Source organism: Choloepus didactylus, chromosome 5 (genome assembly GCF_015220235.1).
Source record: "Choloepus didactylus isolate mChoDid1 chromosome 5, mChoDid1.pri, whole genome shotgun sequence".
Lineage (NCBI taxonomy): Eukaryota > Metazoa > Chordata > Mammalia > Pilosa > Megalonychidae > Choloepus > Choloepus didactylus.
In genome coordinates, this window is record NC_051311.1 from 43,120,599 (window position 1) to 43,141,957 (window position 21,359).

Sequence of the window (21,359 nt, forward strand, 5' to 3'; positions counted from 1 at the left end):
TCTGAGGCAGGAAGTCCAGACAGGTGCTGCTGAAGTTCTCAACACCTCCATGACCATTCCAGGAGATGACACAGGCACAGGGAGACAACGTTGATGCTAAAAATTTCCTCAAATCTTAAGTGTCGTACATTCATGGAATATATGCATCTTTCAATATGAATATAATTCTTCCCTATTCTCCCTAAGTACCCACATGGCAATTCTGCAAATAATGTTAAGTACTTGTGTCATGTTTACACTATGACTTTGCTTATCTAATGTCCCATTGCTAAGGCCTTCAGGGCTCACTGCATTTAATTTGAAATACAAGGGTAGAGATATAACATATAAAGAATGATAATATTTAAAATGTCTCTAATCCCAAAGAGGAGAATTAAAACTGCATTTGGTTGCCAAAGCATGATTGTAATTGGACTCTCAGCTAGGCTGATTGTTTTTTTAAATTTCAACTATTATACTAAGAGAGGAAAATATCTTTTATCTTTTTTGTAAAATAGATTGTAGTTGGACTCTCAGCTAGGCTGATTTTTTTTTAAGTATCAACTATTATACTAAGAGAGGAAAATATCTTTATCTTTTTTGTAAAATAGATTGTTTTAATTCAAGAAGATGCAATAGAAAATATCTGAATTTTCTTATAAATAATCTCAATTGGTTTAAAGTTTGGAAATGCATATAGTAAGTGTATATGAATATACTTTATCAACTATTGTTATGTAGGTATTTCATTTTTTAATATTAATACTATGGTAGATATGAGTGTTGAATCAAAATTTTTTTAAGATTAATGATGAACAAATAGTCTGAAACAAAATCGATTAGAACTATTATGCTCTGAGTTCTAGTGGTTATCCAAGTTCAAAGTAAGTGTACTGTTTTAACTTTGAGGCTGTATATTATGCTTGGTTCAGAAATCAGTTATCTACTTAGAAAGCAGTTTTCTATAGGAGAAAAGATATGATTTTTCTTTAAAACATGCAACATAATAGGTATAATGATTTGGATGCAGGATATACAAAACATCACTGTAAATGGTGCATAAATGTGGCCTCATTTTGTATTTATTTATGAGCCATATATAGCACAGCCCTCCATATCCCCTGCATTAGGCATAAATATATTGATGTGGAACTGTATAGTCATATCTACCCATTGTGAAATAGAATTACCTGAAACAAAGTACAGAACAGTGGCCTATGTAATGGTGCATTTACACAATGAAGATAATGTAGGGATGTTAAATTGAGCTACATAAAATGTTTATAATATTTCCCCAAATCAGTACACCCTTGAGAGCTTTTATTTTCTCTGCTTTGGGGCCATTTTCATTTAAAATAGACAGCTCACTTTAGATGCTTATGAAATCTAACCAACTGACAGAAACTTTTGGGATTTTCTTTATTCAACCTCCAAAACTGGTCACCATTTCCCACAATTAATTATTCATGGACCTTAATTTCTGATCATTTGCTATCCACAGAATTCCCCAAATTCTCAATTATAGGCAATAGCCAACATTCAGTCATAAGAAATAAAAGTCAATGCTCTGTATAATTCTCTAAGTTATCTGAAAAGATCTTGTAAAAAGTATTTTATTTTATGTTAAATACATTTGTTTTACATGACAAATACAAACATGCAAACTTATCTTATAGAGGTTTCATTTGAGCAGTCATCGTTTATTGAATTAACAAATATAAATTGAGTGAATACTATGTGTGGAGCAACATGCTAAAATGTCATGGAACTGATCGCATTTTTGCCAGGAAGGATTTTTAGATTTGACCAATCCCAGCAGTTATTCCTCCATTCCTGATTCACAGCTGGGATGCTTCATAATACACAGGCAGAGAAGCAAAAACATGCCAAGAGCAATAGAGAAACAGAACACACAGGAAGAAAAATAGAATGTTATGCTATTGCAGATGAGAAATCAAAATTGCCTGAAGTTCTCATTCAAGAAAGTAACGTCCATGGTGTAGACTATATGGAACATAGAGAAGAGGATCAACAGACAAGCAGAGCAAGACTTTGCTCAGATAATGGTTTCACCAAATCTCTAGTGAACGAGGTTTAAAGCTTTTATCAGATCCACACAGTACTCTATCTGTAGTTTGTTTTCAATATAATTGTGCTTTAACTGTATAGGAAATATTTATGCAAGTCTCTTTTCCACTCATGGCTATTCTGAGGACCTTACAATTAGTTAATTAATAATTAGTTAATAAGCATAGTCAGAAAGAAAAAAAAATGCAAACAGTTCCAAGATTCTGAAAGCCAGGGAAGAGACCTTTTATGGAATTCTGTCTCAGCAAGGCTTATTTCTATCTGGCTGTTATTACTTGCTGAAACAGAAACTTGGGATTCAGATAATGTAATAAAATATGGTAAGTATAAAGAGAGCAAGAAACTCAACCAAGGAGAATTAGGGAACTCTGTTCAAGAAAGAGGAGGGGATATTTGGGCAAGGTCTTTACCAGGAAGAGAAAGGAGAAAGAGATGTTTCAGGTAATGGGAATAACTCATGCTAATCCTATTTCAAGTATGAGTTGTTTCTCTTTGTGCTCTTCATTAATAAAGCTTATATTCTTCAGTTGTCTCATTACTTTTCCTTGTGAGCTCATCTTTCATTCCCTGGCAACTTCATTTGCCTTGATAATAAAAGTAAAATGAGGGATAATGCAAACAGATTAATTCTATGAATGTACATTTCAAAAACATGCCAAATAAAACATGTTTGCAAATATAAGTATTCATTTATAACTATAAAGGAAAACAATGGAATAATAAATTTAAAAACCAATTGCTTCTGACATATGTGGGAATGGTTTGGGCTGAGAAAGCATAGGTATAGGACTTCAAAGGAAATGGTTATAATCAATTTCTTAACCTGGGTGGTGAGTTCCATCATTTTTTATACTTTAAACATTGTCTCAAGTTGGATTGTTTGGGAAGCAGACCCTGAAATGGAGTTAGAGTACAGAATGACCCTTGGGGTGTGCCTTTGGGATTAACACATATGAAAGAGAGGTAAAGGAACAACATTGGGCAGAGGGAGAAGGCAAACTGTGATGAAAGCCTGCCTGTGTCAGCCAACCGCATGGGGAACTCTAAAGGTATACCAGCCCATCAGAGTTGCCCGTGTTAGCCTGAAAAGGCCAGGCTTTTAAATCCTGTTTCAATCATTCAACAGATGCTAGCCATCTCCAGAAAGTGCTTTACAGCTGAAGACTGTCTCCCTACTGCAATCCAAGCAGGTTGGTCTTTCTTCGAAGGGGGATCTGGATGGCACATGATTTAGTTACAACTCAATATTTTATACAATGTATTTTTAAAATAACCTCAATTTATCAATGTATTGCTTTTATAATGCAATCTTTTCTTTTTCTTGAAATCAAGGGAGACATTTGTTACATATATTGTATCCCATGGCTCTTTTCCACAGATTTTCAATGGAAACACATTTGCAAATTCTTTTAGTACCCTTGAACATATTGTCAGGTTCTAGAGACTAATCTCATTTAATTTGGTTGTACAATCTCTAATTTTTGCAATGTCTATAATTTCCGTTTTGCAGTGCTTTTTAAACTGTTTTCAGTAGCCAACCATTTCTCCTCACTGAAGATGGAAGCAAAACATGAAATTAGCTTTTGCCTTTCTTTTTTCAGTTGTAATTTAGCATCTCACAAACTGCCTAGAGCAGAAGGCTTATTTCTTCCTTGTTGTTTTAAAAATATAAGTATGTCTTTAGCATTTTTTCATGAGCCTCGGCACAAAAGCTTGAGTAATTCCTAGTAATATTTATCAGAGTCAGCCCAATCTTCCAGTCTCTTGACAGTTCACTGATGCTCATTAGAATGGGGTACACACCTTCCTCTATAACCCCAACACTCCCTGGCTATCTCTACCATTGTCTTTATCACACTGTGCTATTATCATCAGTTTTCTTCTTTGTCTCCAGGCTAGATTGAGATAATTTTGAAGTACTTCTTTTTTCATCCTAAATGTCTTGACTTATTCCTCCCTTTGCCCAAGAAATCCCTTTTTCACTATACCTGCTATTAAGATTTCTGTCTGTTCTCTAGCTACCTTTTTATCTTTTAACTGATTATGTACAAGAATACAAATGCATCTTCTTTATGGAATGCTTTTTTTTTTGAATCAATTAACTTTTTTTTTTTGAAATAAATTCAAAGTTACATGAATAGTTGCAAAAACAATACTAGCCCCATACACAGAATTCCATCATACCCTGACCCCCTCCCCCGATAGCTCAATCCACCAACTTTAACATGCTGTCATATCACTATTTCTTTCCCTCCCTATCATCCATCATATATTTCTCTGTCTTCTGAATATATGAGAGTTAGCTGCACACATCCTTGAACATACACTATAATTCACGTATGTACTTCCCATGAACAAGAACATTCTTTTATGTAATTCCATTAAGCACAGATAAGAAGTATAAGAGATTCAACAATGATACAGTGCTTACATTCTATATTTCCTTTTCCTTATGTCTCAACTGTGTCCCTTCAAGACACCTGTCCTCCACCCTCCAATCCCATCCAAGTTCATCCTCAGCATTCAATTGCTGTCTAATTAGACTGTCTTTTTTTTTTTTTTTTTCTTTTTTCAATTGTGGAAACATATATACAGCCTAAATCTTCCCATTCCACCCCTTTCCTAGCCTTCCATTAGTGGGATTAATCACATTTAGAATGATGTTATGCTCTTTCCCACCATTCATTGCTAAAAATTTCCCTTCACCTCAAACAGAAACCCTACACTCCTTACTTAACTTCCCATTGCCCCTTCCCCCATTTCTCTTAACCCAAACTCTACTTTTCATCTCTATGGTTATATTCCCTGATAATTTCTTTGTGTTTACTGTGGGGCTTAAAATTAACCTCTTAAATCCCTATCAATCTTGTTTTTCTTTGATACCACCTTCACTTCAATAGGGCACATAAACTATGTTCCTATACTCCTTCATTCCCCCACCTTTATATAGTTGTCTAAAATTACATATTTTACATTGAGTTCAGAACCATTGATTTGTCCTTAGAGTTTGTGTATTTTTTATCATGTAGGAAGTAAATAGTGGAGTTATAGTTCAAAAATTATTGACTTCTATTTGTATTCCATTGTGTTTGGAGAATGTTCTTTGAGTATATTCAAATTTTTTTTTTTTTTTTTTTTTTTTTTTTAATTTCTTGAGGCTTATTTTATGTCCCAGCTTATGGTCCCTTCTGGAGAAAGATCTGTGATCACTAGAGAAAAATGAGTGTCCTGGTGATTTGGGATGTAAGGTACTATATATGTCTGTTAAAATTCTCTGTATCTCTTTCTCCATTCTTTGTTTCTCTGTTGGTAGGGCTTCCTTTAGAATCTGAAGTAGGGCAGGTCTTTTATTGGCAAAGCCTCTCAGCATTTGTTTGTCTGTGAAAAATTTAAGCTCTCCCTCAAATTTGAAGGAGAGTTTTGCTGGATAAATTATTCTTGGCTGGAAATTTTTCTCTCTCAGAATTTTAAATATGTCATGCCACTGCCTTCTCGCCTCCATAGTGGCCACTGAGTAGTCACTACTTAGTCTTATATTGTTTCCTTTGTATGTGGTGAATTGCTTTTCTCTTGCTGCTTTCAGAACTTGCTCCTTCTCTTCAGTATTTGAGAGTCTGATCAGAATATGTCTTGGGGTTTTATTTGGATTTATTCTATTTGGAGTTCGCTGGGCATTTATGCTTTGTGTGTTTATATTGTGTAGAAGGTTGGGGAAGTTTTCCCCAACAATTTCTTTGAATACTCTTTCTAGACCTTTACTCTTCTCTTCCCCTTCTGGGACACCAATGAGTCTTAAGTTTGGATGTTTTATTTTATCTATCGTATCCCTGAGATCCATTGCAATTTTTTCAATTTTTTTCTCCATTCTTTCTTTTGTTCTTTCATTTTCTGTTCTGTGGATTTCTAGGACACTGAGATGTTGTTCAGCTTCCTCTAGTCTTGTATTGTGAATATCCACAGTCTTTTTAATTTAGCCAACAGTTTCTTTTATTGCCATAAGATCTTCTATTTTTTTATTTACTCTTGCAATGTCTTCTTTATGCTCTTCTAGGGTCTTTTTTATGGCACTTATATCCTGGGCCATGGTCCTCTTGATGTCCTTTAAATCCTTTGCCATGTTTTCATTCTTTGATTGTAGTTCTTTAATTAATTTTGTGAGGTATAATGTTTCTTCCGAAATCTTGATTTGTGTGTTTGGAGCTGGATTCTCCATATCATTTGGTTTTATCATATGCATTAAGATTTTCTGTTGTTTTTGGCCTCTTGGCATTTGTTTTGCTTGATAAGTTTCTTTCAAGCTGTATCAAAAAAAAGGGATATCGATCTAATTTTTCAGAGACACAGTTTGGTGATGTACACTTTCTCTAACTAACCAGCAGATGGTGTCTGTGAGCCACCAATATCCCTCCAGTCAGTTCTCAACCTTTTTTCCCACGTACTGTGGGGAAATGATTCTTGTGTGTTCAGTTGGAGAGCTCAGCCTGGGCACGCCACTGGAGTCGCCCGCCCTGAATGTGGGGCGCGGTGGCCAGGGAGGAAGGGCAGCTCTCTCTTGGTGTCCCATAAACCACTGGATTTGGCGTAGCACCCCTGGGTTCTCCGAGCGGATCCCCCCTCCCAGCCGTGATCCTCCCTCAGCCAAGGGGGAAGCCGTGCTACGTCATCAGTGTGCGCCATCCCTCTGGGGAAGCCCTGGTCTGCTTGGCTGTGCCACGGGGCTCTCAGCTCGTTTCAGAATGCAGAATGTGTGAGGCTGTCTTTACTGCAATGCCCTGTGGGCTGAGAGTAGCTGAGGTTTTCTCCACAGAGAGAGAGTGAGAGACAGAATATTTCCCCCGATTCTCCCAAGGTCAGTTGTCACCAAAAGCCTCTGTCTGCTTGTTGAGGATTCGCTGTCTGTATTGAGCAGTTATTATTAAAACCTCACTTGGAGCTGGGCTGAGAAAGTGCATGGCGCGGCTTCTGTGAGGGAGGGGCTCCCGGCTCTAGGTTCTCGGCTCTCAGCACGGGTCTGCGATTTTACTTACAGATTTTATGCTGTGATCTCGGGCATTTCTCCCAATTCATGTCAGTGGATGCTGAGTGTATAGTCATGTTTGTCTCCCCGCTACCATTCCAGGTTATTTACTGTTTTTTTGTTCATTTATGAATTGTTCTGGGGGAGACTAAGTCTTCCACTTGTTTCTATGCTGCCATCTTCCCAGAATCCTCAGAATGCTTTATTTTAACTCTTGTACATTTTTATTTTTTATTTATCTTGTACAGTTTTATTTCCCCCCAAAATAAAAATAAGATGTTTGTTCAGTCTCTCTCATATATATATGAATTAACTGTTCTTGTATTGAAAAGCACTTTCCCACACTGCTTCAGAGTATTGCTCAATACTTCAATAATATGAGGATTTTGTAAATGTGAGCCAAATAACTAATGATTTGATATAGGAAATAGAAATGTAGAGTTATGTGAACACCAGATTTTCATGAATTAATAGCTTTTTAACTTCAATGGTGTCTCACTTGAGATTCAAATACCTTGTAGGGTGTTTATTTGGGAATTATTTAAATACTTCTTTCCCAAGGAAACTTAACAGCTATAAAGAGGAAATTAACACCTTTTGACATATATTCTTATCCATCTTGGCAGGAAATAAAAACATCCCAAAGCAATTTAATCTAAGGATTACACTTTCTTTAAAATTTCTAAATTATTTCCTGTAGAGTTTATTGAAAAGGCTATCTCCAAGAAATGGATGGATAGTCTGGAAAAGATGCAGAATGATCAACTGAAATGACATCCACATTTAACTTTTTCAGAAATGACCTGAAAACCCATTTACCACAGTCATCTTTTGTGTAAGCCTGTGTAATAGTGCTTTTAACAAAAGAGACAAGCATAACTTAACTAATTACTTAAGACACACGGTAATCAGTCATGTCAATGACTCCATCACACATATATTCCCTTGTTTTTCCTACTTTTTCTTAAAGACAAAATAATTGTTACCAGACAATTCTAAGTATTAAAAATAGAAGATCAGATGGTGGTGATATATTAAAAATGCCTAATGAAAACTTTATCTAAATTAATACAGTAATTTTCAAACATGATATAATTCAGAAATTCTTTAAGAATAGTTTAGGATCTTTGAATCATGGAAGTCTTTTATCTATTGCCACTTGTTAAAAATGGATTATTAAATAGCCATTATTTGCCCAATGGCATTATTATCTTATTTGCACAGGTTAGAAAAGTATAGAATAAAAATAGATTAAAAGAAATGCAAATGTTTCTATTCATGAAGAAGTATGTGTAAACCATATCACTTTTCTTAAAGATCAACATAAACATTGAAACCATAGACATCTTCAAAGGTTCAGTTGTGTGCTAAGCAAAATGAAATGTTAAATAGAGGTATTATTTCATCTGACACTGCAATTATAGGATTAATCAACTACCTGTCAATAATTCAGCAATTGATCTCATCAAAAGAGCAAGCCTAACCAGACTTCTCAATGACTAAAATAACCAAACTGTGATGAGTGATTTCAGTTTTACATTATGCTTGAAATTATTACCCTTTTTTATGCTTAAGATTACTGATTACTTCAAAATCAGCTTTTTCAACCTGGATCCTAAATAAACATTGCTGGGGAAAGCCATCCAAATGGATGAAGGAGGATGGATTTGGGCTAATAGTGAAAAGATGGATTAAATTTACTTATATATTGGTAACAATGATCCTTTCCATTAGTTCATATTAGGTAAAATTTAACAGAGTTGACCAACTTGAAAACAACTAATATTTGATGACCATTAGGTCGGCATTGCTGTAGTCCAAGTCCAGTCCTGCTGCACTGAAATTTTCAGCAGGCAAGATAACACATGAAGAAATAGAACACAGAATTCAAAACCATGGTGCGGCAGGAAGTTCTTTGAAGGCTGATATAATCTCACTCCCAGCCACTCACATGCAAGTCAGAGATCCCTCACTTCTCAGATCCTCTGACCTGCTGCATCCTTCACTTTATGTGCTTTGCTAAGATCATTAAAACATCAACATGTGGGCAGGCTTCTACTAGGAATAAAGGGAGGCTTTAGGGTGTGTCATCTACTCACTTGGTACTTGGGATACTTTGCTTATTGCTGGTTTGGTGTCAGTAAAAGCAACTTTAAACAGGTTTTAGTCATCATTTTCCCAGTCTTTGAAAAATAGCCAGCTTTTATGGTCTAGCATATCTTATATATCCCCAACCAGACCACATGTCCAGCTAGAGGTCTCTAAATCAGAAGCCCACTTCTTAGGTAAGAGGCAGACATTACCTTTTAGGACAATGTGCTACACAAGATCAAACAAAACAGATTCCTACTCCTAATTAATAAAAGATTTGCATATTTTATATATAACAGTTCAAGATGGAATTTATTTTAATTACTGAATTTGAGTCTTAATGTCTTAGCCAAAGAATCATACAAGGAACACAATGAATTTCCATTTTCCAGCCATGAATATTTTTTCATATATTTCCATCCTAGAGTATCAATCTCTAGTACTCTGATATAAAAGAGGCCTAAAGATAGCTGGCAAGGTTTCAGAACATCCAGTTTTTAAATGACTCTCTAAATTGTTCTAAAGAGAATTGATTTTGTTCCATACATATAAGGAAAGCTCTGATATAATTGAACAAAACACTAAAGGAAGCCAATTAAAGTGGAATCCAGGCCAGGACCAGAAACTGGGCGATCATAGACTGCAGAGAAGGCAGCCAGAAAATTGAAATAAAGTTGATGCGATCCAAGAACAAGTCCAAATCTGAAGCAGGCTAAGAAAGCCTTAAAATTCATGAGAGTACTTGGGACCAGAGTAACACAGTGGCACAATTTTCAAATTCATTCACACTTGCCCAGCCAGTTTGAAACCAAATCTTTTCAAACATTTGGTGACCAAAGTTATTCATAGCATTTTTCAACATATTATACTAAATGTGGTTCTAGGCTTTTCATTTATCTATTAGACAAATAAAAATAGTCTAGGGAAATGAAGCATTCAGTATTAAAATCAATGATGGATCACTTCAGAATATCTTCAATATTAAAAATGATGATAAATTAAGCATATACAAGAGATAATAGTGGTGGAACTAGATGAGGAGGAGGGGGAGGAGGATGGGAATGATGGGGAAGAGCTGCACTTGCATAATTACATACTTATTCCTCCAAACAGGATCTCACCAATCTACGTAATGGGCTTTACGGATTATTTTTAATTTGCTAAGGTTGCCAATTTTCACAAGGCAGATTAGTTAACAAATAAGAACTTTTATTCTGTTCTCCAACAAATTTGTTTTAGGAAAATACACTCAATATGCTTTATTATGTGGATTTCATCTTCCATCATTGAAATAATTTCCTTCCAAAAATATCCCTCTTTAACGTTCTGACAGGGAGGGAGAAACACTATAAATCTGCTTTAAGAATTTTAACAGTGTTTGACAGCGTTTTGTTTATTTCTTGTTTGAGAGGGAGGGAGGAAAGAGGGTAGAAAGGAAGGTAAAAGACTTCAGGGACATGGAATGGATTAAACAGAAAAGTATTCTGTTGAGATGGTTTATTAATAAACATTTTTAAGCAATCAAAAATAAAACTCATTTTAAAAATGCATTGTGACCAAGTTGAGTATAAGAAAATGAGTGGGATATGATTCAAAATGATGGCAGGATTAAGCAACATATCTCCTTATTTGCTCTCAAAATCAGATGTTCTAAGGCACTGGCTTCCAAATCATCCTCCCCAGGGGCACCTAAAACTGTTCCACTCCCAATAAAAGAGGGCAACCTTTTCTAACTTGGTGGGAAAAAGGTAAGTGAATGGATTGTACTTTCTTAACTTTTACATTTTCCCCATTAATTTTTCTTAAATTTTGGCAATTTTTAACACATGCCTATTGTGGGCACCCAGAGCCCGGGCTCCCCCTCCCTAATGGGGAAGAAGGCCCCAGGGCATGTAACAGTTTGCTTTACTGGGACAGAAGTTGAAAGTCATCAGACCTCCTCAGGGAAGAAAGTATGTACAGATGGTATTAGAAACAAAGCATTGAAACTCCCCTTCCCTGATCACTGTTGATAACAAACCTCCAGACCCCTGTGTCATGAGACTCTGCTGAAACTCTGTTCTCATACCTATGGAATGTCTTTGTCCTAAACTCCTATAAGCTGCCCTTTGCACTCGCCACCCTTTGTGGAGCACTGACTTCCATTTTCTGGCCAGCTACCACTGGGAAGAACTCTCTCCTGTTCGTAAGTCCTAATAAACCCATGTGTCTGGTGTGTTCTTTGGTCTCAGGCTGTGCCAACCAAAGATCTTCAAGGGCTGGGTTGGAACACCTATACTAAAATCTAGTATGGATGGTAAATCATTTGCCTCAAAACAATATTCTAAGTTACTTTATGACATCAGATTGTATATAGTACAAGAATATAGTAACTTCAAGTTGCTTTGTCATATTCACATTTGAGAACAATGCTCTTAAAAGAGTAGTCAAAGTTTAACCCTTTTATTCCATAGTAGTTTTAGGGAACAAATTCTCTATATAAGGAGACACTGCTTTGCCTTGAATTTGGAACTAATAGGGGAGCACGAGAAAATGTAGGTAGGAGGGTAGAGACAGAGGAAAAAACAATACAATAGACACAGACCATGGTAAAATCACTCATAATGCTGAAAAAACTCACTTAATTTGATAAAGCCCTTGAAAAAACTTGGAAGTGATCCATCAGACACTGGAAAACTGAGCAAGATAATTTTTATTTTGTTGTATTTCTCTCTCTCCTCTTTTTCATTTCTTTCTCAATTCTTATCACCTCCTTTTTCTTTGTCTTCTATTTCTTCCCATGTATCCCCTTATATTTTCTACCTTATCCAATCTTTTTTGTTTTTACTTTTACTCCTCTCTTTACTCCCTCTGCCCAATCTTGGAAAGCTAGGGTGCTGGGCCTATTTCACCTGGAAAGGAAGAACGGAAGAGTATGGTGTTTAGCATTCTTTTCTCTTCCATATCTGTCTGTTTTTTTCTTCCTCAGGAAGACTCCAGGAAACAGCTGGCCTGACACTGAGTAAGGTAAAGAATTGTTATAAATATTGCTCACTTCTGAACCGTTCTGCAAGAGATGACAAGAGAGATACTCAAACTGTTGTTGGGGATCAATGATGTGATCAAAAAATGCTATTAAGTCAACAAGTTGTTCCACACACAAAAGGGAGAAATACATTTCTCACAAACATATATATATATATATATGTATATATATGTATATGTATATGTATATACTCAGGATTAATGATGGATTTTGACTGTAAAATCCCCTTTGCTGAAACTGTGTAAAACCTCCTATATTGTATCCTATATTATATCTGGCTCTGATAAGAAATATTCTGAAAACAAAGTATATTAATGGAGGATATCTCAACATTAAGAGAGTTATTTCTTTTGCAAAAGGGGAGAAATCTTATCCCAAGATACCCTGAAAGGAAAACACCAAGGTCAGAAGTGAAAGCAACTGTTTGGATAAAAATAAGCTTCTCGCATTTTCAGAGTCCATTCCCGACCCTGACTCTTTTCCCTCTACCCTGAGAAGACTTCTTCCCCACCCCCATTTCTTTCACTTTCCTACGGCGATTTGGTGATGGGTATCTTCCGCCTCACAGAGAGGGAAGCATGAAACCGGTGAGAGTCTTGGCCTCTCGGGAAGAGGCGGCGAGAGAACATGCAGCCTTGCGTAGCTCCTCAGCTGCCCCTGTGTAATCAGCTTCGGTTCTGGAAATTGGGCAGGGGGTGCTGATGTCGTTGACTGTTCTTCAGCATACCATGCAGAAGTAACATGTTCCCAGCATTGGAAACAGAACTAAAGCAGGAGACCCTTCCTGATCCCTATGAAGATTTTATGTACCATCATCTCCAGTACTATGGCTATTTTAAAGCTCAGAGAGGTGGTTTACCAAACTCTACTACACACCAGCATGTTTGGAAGAATAACCCTCGATTCCTGTTGAATGGCTCTTTTGGGGAAAGAGATGATTTGATACCGGACCCCCTGCAGAAGGAGAAGCTTCTCTATTCACTTATGCTGAATTCACCACTTCTTAAGAGCAGACAGCTTCTTTATGATGAGTTGAGTGGAGTAAACCCACGTCTTCGAGAGCCAAGAGATCTCTTTGCCTTTATCTCTAGCAGTGGGTCACTTCAGGCTCCAAGATGGCCAATAGAATGTGAGGTCATCAAGGAAAACATTCATCATATTGAGTGGGTTCCTCCTCATGCGGAATATTTCTATCAACCTACAGGGAATGAAAAGATACCAGAAATTGTAGGAGAGGAAAAAGGCAGAGTTGTCTATGAATTAGATTCAGGTATTGTCATTACACTGAACAGTGAGTGATTACTCATGACAAAGTTATAATAATGGAAAATTCATAGTTTAGTGATTAACTGTCTTTTTCCAGACCAAACTGAGTGGGACCCCTGATATTCATGACCAGTCAACTTTAAAATTTCATTCGTTTTTTAAAATGACAGTACATTTTTCTTAATGTCTTCAGTCCATTTATACCTTCTTCCTTGTTCTTTCCCTTCCTGAAAACCAAATGTTGGCTCATCTTTGGGGAGCTTGCTTTTCTTTTTTCCACCTCCTGCATGAAGGAGTACTTTGTTGTACGTGCATCTGGCTGTCATTTACTTGGTGGTTTCCTAGTTTAGGTTGCAGGCTTCCTAGGGGGTAGAATCCAAGCCTTTTATAAAAATATGCAGAACACTCTACCCTGCATCAAAAAAGTACATGTTCTTTTCAAGCACACGTGGAAGATTCTCCACAATAGACCATATGCAGGTCATTAAGCAAGTCATAATAAAAACTGTTAACAAACATGGGAATAGAAAGAACTTCCTTAAAATGATAAAGAGTATCTATGAAAAACCTACAGCTAATATCATACTTAATAGTGAAAATATAAATATTTTGCCCCTAAGATCAGTAAAAAGCAAGGATGTCTGTTCTTACCACTTCTATTCAACACTATAATGAAGATGCTGGCCAGTGGAGTCAGGCAAGAAAAAGAAAAGGCATTCAAATTGCAAAGGAAGACCTAAAATTGTTAGTTCATGGATGAAATCCACAAAAATACTAGAACTAATAAATGAATTCAAGATTGTAGTATACAAAAGAAATAATACAAAAAAATAATGATTTTTCATCTATATGCTAAGTAATCTGAAAATGAAATTAGGAAAACTCCATCCACAATAGCTTCAAAAGGAATAAAACATTTGAAAATAAATGTAACCAAAAAAGTGCAAGACTTGAAACGCTGAAAACTAAAAATATTGCTGAGAGAAAGCGTGGCATTTTAAAATTTAAAAGATCTAAATAAATGGAGAGATTTTCCCTGTTCGTGGATTGGAAGACTCAATATTGCTAAATGAGAGTTCTTCCCAAATTTATCTATAGATTCAACACAATCCCTTTCAAAATCCCAGCAGGCTTTCTTTTTTTTTTTTTGCAGAATTGAACAGATTGATTCTCAACTTTATATGAACATGCAAAGGTCCTAGAATAGCCAAAACTATTTTGCAAAAGAAGGAACTAGGTGGACTCCCACTTCCCAACTTTAAAACTTAACATAAAGCTACAGTAATCGAGACAATGTGGTCCTGGCGTAAAGAGAGAAATATATAATAATGGAACAGAATTGGAAGTTGTTCTAGTTTGCTAATGCTGCCAGAATGCAAAAACCAAAAATGGATCAGCTTTTATAAAGGGGGTTTATTTGGTTACACAGTTACAGTCTTAAGGCCATAAAGTGTCCATCAACAAAGGGTACCTTCACTGGAGAAAGGCCATTGGCATCCAGAAAACCCCTGTTAGCTGGGAAGGCAAGTGGCTGACGTCTGCTTGCTTACAGGTTGCGTTTCAAAATGGTGTTCTCCAAAATGTCTGCATCAGCTTCCAACAGCCATCTTCAAAATGTCTGTCTCAGCTCCAGCTCACTCTGAGCTCCTTCTGTCTGAGTTTATATAGTGCTCCAGTAAACCAAACAAGGTCCACACTAAATAGGTGGGGCCATGCCTCCATGGAAATTATCTGATCAGAGTTATCACCTACAATTGGGTGGGTCACATCTCCATAGACACTTAACCAGTAGGTTCCAACCCAATCCACCCTAGTACATCTGCCCCCACAAGAATGCATTAAAGAATATGGCTTTTTTTGGGGGGTGGGGCATAAATATACAAACCGGCACAGAAGTCCAGAAATAAACCCTTACATTTATGGTCAATTGACTCTCAGCAAAGGTGTCAAGCCACTTTAATGAGGAAAAGATATTCTTTTCCATAAATTTGCCGAGACAATTGGATATCATACAAAAAAACAAACAAACATGAGTTTAGACCATTACCTTACAACATACATAAAAATTAATTCAAAACAGATTATTGGCCTAAATGTAAGAGCTAATACTGTAAATCTTTTAGGAGAAAACTTCATTTTGAATTAGGCAAAGAGTTTATATATACAATACCAAAAATTTGATCCATAAAAGAAAAAATTGATAAATTTGACTTCATCTAAATAATAATTTTTGCTCTTCAAAAGACACCATTTAAAAAAAAAAAAAAAAAAAAAAAATAAGCTTCTCTTCATCCCCAATTTTAGAAAGGGAAAGCAGCTGTGTAGGGAAACAAAGAATCATTTGTTTTCCTTATCAGGACTCTACATATAAATCAGAGCTGGTAAATATACTTATTCTCATTCAGAGTGCTTCTTTAAAAAGGTAAGACAAATTGTAAAGCAGCACTAAATAAGAAAAGAAAACTGATAAATTATACAACAAAGCGAGGCTATGCTTTATAGCATAAGTAGTAACTAAATGGTCCGTTATACACCTAAAACTATTAATGAACCCAGGTAGAGGCAGCTGATATTTTCCTGGGGAGGAGATAAACTATTCTCTTGATTATAACAGGCATTTTTTGGAAGTTTCTCTAGGTCATTCAGGCCTCAGAGAATAAGTCTTTCAATTTGTCCAATAGAAGTAACTCAATTGATGAGGTATAAGAACAATTTTACACTATTTAAAATGATATTTTCACTGTATTTAAGAAATAAACAGTATGTGTAAAAGGGGTGGAGAGGATCCTTAGGAAACAAGAGAAGAAATTGATCATTTCCATTTCTGGTTCATTTTCAGTGACGACAGATTACACTGGCATAAAAATAGTCCAGCCTGCATTGATTTTCCTCTTTATGGAACATTGACCTACAAATGTTTATAGGCAGGGACGGTGTGCATTTTTAATGCATTCTAGTTCTGTGTGTTATCTATTCCCAATACACCTACATTTTGACAGACACTGAACCCTACTTTTTGCTTACTCCTTACCATGTACAGTGGATAGAGTCAAAAGAACAAGGACTGAATTCGTTCAGACTCTACCCCTTAAAAGATTTGAATTGGACAGTTTACCTATACTTACTGAAACACCACAGTTTTCTAACTCCCTTAGAAAATTTTTGTGAGAATAACAGTTATTAAAATAAATTTAGAAACTTTTTGCAAAGCAATAAACAAACGGTATTAAAATAACTACTATATCCGCTTACTAATTTCTTATTGAAATAAGTAAAGTACTTAAAGGCTTTCACTGAGAAGCTAGACTGGATTCTCCTGATAATTCCAAAATATTGCATGCAAACTACAGCATTTCCTATCACCAGTCTCTTGAGATTTGACCAGATTAGGAATCTGGCCTTGTTCAATATTTCTAGATCCCATGCCTGGCCTCCATTCTGATGTTAATCTTTGTTCCACCACTCAGGCATGAGGTGGCCCCTATTTTAAAACCTTCCATGGCATTTTGTACTTTCTTCCCTTTCCTCTTCCTATAATAACTAGACAATCAAATGTTCAGCCAAATGTCATTTTCAGGAAGTGTATTACTTTCTGACCCTTCCCACACTTCACTGGCTTGAATCAAGTTACAAGGAGAAGCTAATCCATTTGAGGCAAGGCAGAGAGTAAAGAGAGTGAGCTGAGCTAGACACAGTTTAAGCTGTTATAACAAAGTTCCAATGCTGAGACTTGGCTACGTCCCCATCAAAATCTGAACTTCCAGTTAATCTCCTGAAGTACTGATGTGGTACAGCCTGATAAACCAATATAGCATGGGAGGTACTAAAAAAGTATGAAAGTTCTTATACCTAAATGTATGCATATATGCACATGTATAATTATTCACATATTTTCTCTTTCTGACCAAACAGAAGTAGTCAGTATCACTGAGAAAAAATTAAATACTGGTATTTATTCTGAGAAAACCAATTTCTTTGGTTATATAGAAATACAAATAACTTAAATGAAGCAGGCTTGATTTTTCCATTACTGTTAGAAAATAGGAGAATTCAGCAAATTATTACATTTGAAAGGATTTTAATCTTTTACTTCTTGATAGTTACTATCAGGCACTGAAAGAGTTCTCAATGTTCAAGAATATTTTTGAAACTACCAAGAAGAAACACATAACTATATTTCATATGGTTATATGTATATGTGTGTGTGTTTGTATATATATATATATATATATATATGTATATAAACACACACACACACACACACGGCTTATGTAACATCAGTTGTTCCACAAAAGTTATACTACATTAGCCTAAGACACGATCTAATGTTCCAATATGCACTGAAAATCAAAACTGCAGACAAAAATGCATGTGAGAGTGACTGTACCCTTAAATTTGTCACTGTACATTTCCAAATTGATTTTGTATTAGTGGGATATTTTAAGTAGCCTTCAAATAAATGTATATATGACACTAACTTGTTATTAATAGGTGATCACATTTTATGTTAGTGTTTCTTCAAAATAATGTTTACATACATTAAAAATGAAATTACATTATTTTGATTTACTTCTAGCTTCAAAAATAAGGTATCATCATAAAATTTTAGAATTTCCTCACTAATTCTCTAATCATTAATTTTATTCATGTTGTGAACAACATGATATTGTACTTAGCTCCAGCTTCAAAAATTATCATAACTCTCTATCCTTTATGTACCTCATATGTTCATTGCTTCCTGTAAAGATCACAGAAATGATGAGAATATGAAATCTAATTCAACATTTCTAAGAATACCTCTTTGATTGCAGAGTTGTCTTTAAGGCATTTATCTTAAATTATGGCTTGACATCGCGTTTAGCAAATGACAAATGATGATTCTAATCCTCTTGGGCCCAATTCCATAGTGCTTTTTACATCAAAATCTATAAAACTTTAATGTAAATGAGGTCAGCAAAATAAAGACCAAAGAGTCATGAAATGCCGTTTGAAAAGAATACATTTAAATAATAGTTAAATTGTGTAAAAGTTTTATTTGAACAAAGCAGAAAAGGTTGTCTTTGATATCTTGAGGATTAGAGAATTTCTAAGAATGTCTTTCCTGCTAATTTCTTTATAGAGATTACGATCTGTTTCTCTGTCTCATCAGTACAAAATAGCAAATAGGTTGTTGCATATATCAAGAGCGTAAGTCAGCTGTACTAGGCAGAATGTTTATGGAGATTTTTTTTTTTCAGTGAAAACCCCAAGATTTGTATTAAAGTGGCACACTCTGACCTCTTTTAGGCCTGATGCTAAAAAGATAACACTTAGCAGCATCACATGTGAAAGTAATATTGTGAGGCCCTACAGAGAAGTTGGGAGATTTGGGGAAGATTATATAAAGATCAAAATCCAAAAGGGCAAGTTATCCAAGACTGAAATGTTCAGATTTGGAGGAATCTGGAGATTTTAGTTCTATTCTCAGTACCAGCCAGCCCTTCAGGAAGATTTGTGAGATCTGGAAGTGTTTATATAAAGATCAAGCCCTAAGCAGAACAAGTTTTCCATGTCCAAGGCTTTCAGATTTGTATGAATCTAGACTTTTACACTTTATTTCCAATTCTGTCCAACAGTTTACTCTTCATACTTATACCGACATTGAAAAGATATAGGATGTTCATTTAACCTCAAAACATTTAAATAAATAAATAATTAAATAGCTATTTTCTGATTCTGGAAATCAACCTGTTTTTTTCTGGTCTTTGCAAACTTCCAAAACATCACATGTAATCTGACATTACCTAGGAATTCCTAGCATGGAAAAGAGTAAAGAATTCAATATTTTTGGAAATTAAGGAAGTATTTTGAAAACTAACATTTTCCCCCTTTTAAAGAAAAATTATTCATTTACACAAACGTAAGGTCATACAGACACGGTGAGATGAGTGATATGTATGCATGTGCTCAGAGCTCACATTATTTCATGGTTTATACCCAACTATAGTAAACTTACAGTTTTCTGATATTTTTATACTTTTTTTCCTCCTATTGACAATTTTCTTTAATGAAAATACAAAGAACAGCTGCCCACTGTTCTGTTCTGTAAGCATTCATAATCATTATTAAAAGCTATTAAAATATGCATTTGTCTAACTATTGCATTTCTTTTTATACTCAAGAAAAATAACAAGATGGGTATATTAAATTATTTTTCCCACTCTTGAGTCTTCATTTCCTATTTCACACAATGGTGTCTCTCTTTTTACATAAGACCCTATGAATTTAAAAATCAATTTGATTTTAAATGGAATGAAAGAAGTTCTTACAAGAACTGATAAACAAAAAGGATAGGAATGCCCTCATCATTTTAACCAGATGCCTGTTCTCATTCTCATAACTTCCTGCTCAGAAAGGGTGCAGATGTTTGTTCCCAACTGGAACTTATGCTCTGACATCTGGCCCGCATTTGTTTTTAGGCTTGATCTCTCCACAAGAGGTATGAATGGACATTTTTATATTGAAAGGAAAAACAAACAGGTGTTTAGCCCTGGAGACAAAAGAAGGTGTGGGTTAGAAAGAGTGGGCCTAAGAATGCATTAGTAAGGAAAAGGCAGGGCTGAATGCATTAGTAAGAAAAAGGCTAAGGGCAAGAATCAGGTCATCTCCTAAGATTTTTCTTAAGTAGAATGTAGTTGCAGTCTGTATGCCCTTTTAAAACTATTGTTCTCTGCAAGGGTTTTAACATGATTGATTTGAATCTACAGTAAAGTTGCTTTTGTATACTTATTATGTATGTGCCTTAAGGCTAAGGAGGATATACAGATAAGGAAATTAATGGATAAAAGGAATTGGTCTGAGATCATGCTCTGTGAGAAGAGCCCTAGATATCTCTAGATGGTGGTAATAGACATGACAATGTAAAAAGGGAATCTGATATTGTTGTTGTCTAAAAGAGCCCACAGCTGGGGCATAAGGGAAGATGACTAAAGCAAAACACATAGGTTGGTCAGCTATATTAGAACTGACCAGTGTCTTATGTAGATTTGTGCTATGGAAAAGAAAGATATAGGGAAGGAAAAGTTTAATATAGCCCCTCTATTAATGGCTATTTATAGGTTAATACATATTTATTATGCTTAATTTCTTCCCAAAATTTCATCTATCTATCCATCCACCTATCTCTCTCTCTATCCTCTCTCTATATATTTATTTATCTATGTGTCACCTATGTTGGATGGGCACAGTTTTGAGAGTTCAGGAATTTGCTCATTATAGCTGCTCTGTGAAAACAGCACTTCACTCTACTTGACTTACATCTATATTGATTAACCAATTAGCATCCACTTTTTAGGGTTTCCCATGATTAAGCAAATAGATCCACACTATCTTTCCATGTTTCTTAATACATAGTGAAAATTTTGAAAGATAGGTCACATTGTGAAATAATGACAAAAATCAACCAGACCATTATTCCATTTAAAACAAGATTTCCTTTCACAAAATTGCTTACCTCTGCAGAAACAAATTTAATTAAAAGTAAAACTTCCAATTGCAAAATTAATTGCCTTATGTCATCTACCTACCTATAGATACATAATTAGGGAGATAGAAATACTTCAACCTAAGGAATACTCAGAAATGGCTGAAAACCTTCTGAGGTTTTAAAATATATACATTTATACCAAGAAATTATTCAATTTTATAAAATTAAACTATTAGCATGGAATAAATAGCGGTTATGTTTATACAACTAGGTAGAACTATATTTGCAAAAACAAAGAAATATACAGCATGTCTTCAATATTTTCTCTATCACTGGTTTTAAGCAATTTGCTTATGGTGTGCTTTAGGGTAGTTCTCTTAATTTTTCTTCTACTGGAGGTTTGTTGAGCTCCTTAAATCTGTAAGTTT

At 35.3% G+C, this 21,359-nt stretch overlaps 2 protein-coding genes across 2 annotated transcripts in view; one reads left to right on the forward strand and one right to left on the reverse strand.

Annotated features, from left to right (window-relative positions):
* CNTNAP2 (contactin associated protein 2) overlaps positions 1 to 21,359 on the reverse strand; it is a 2,391,149-nt gene that overhangs the window by 2,018,147 nt on the left and 351,643 nt on the right. The gene's annotated exons all lie outside the window — the stretch shown is intronic.
* LOC119533958 (cytosolic carboxypeptidase 2-like) lies at positions 12,653 to 13,797 on the forward strand. Its single transcript, XM_037835932.1, has one exon. It carries the CDS (start codon positions 12,942 to 12,944, stop codon positions 13,497 to 13,499), a length of 558 nt encoding a protein of 185 aa, XP_037691860.1. The 5' UTR covers positions 12,653 to 12,941; the 3' UTR covers positions 13,500 to 13,797.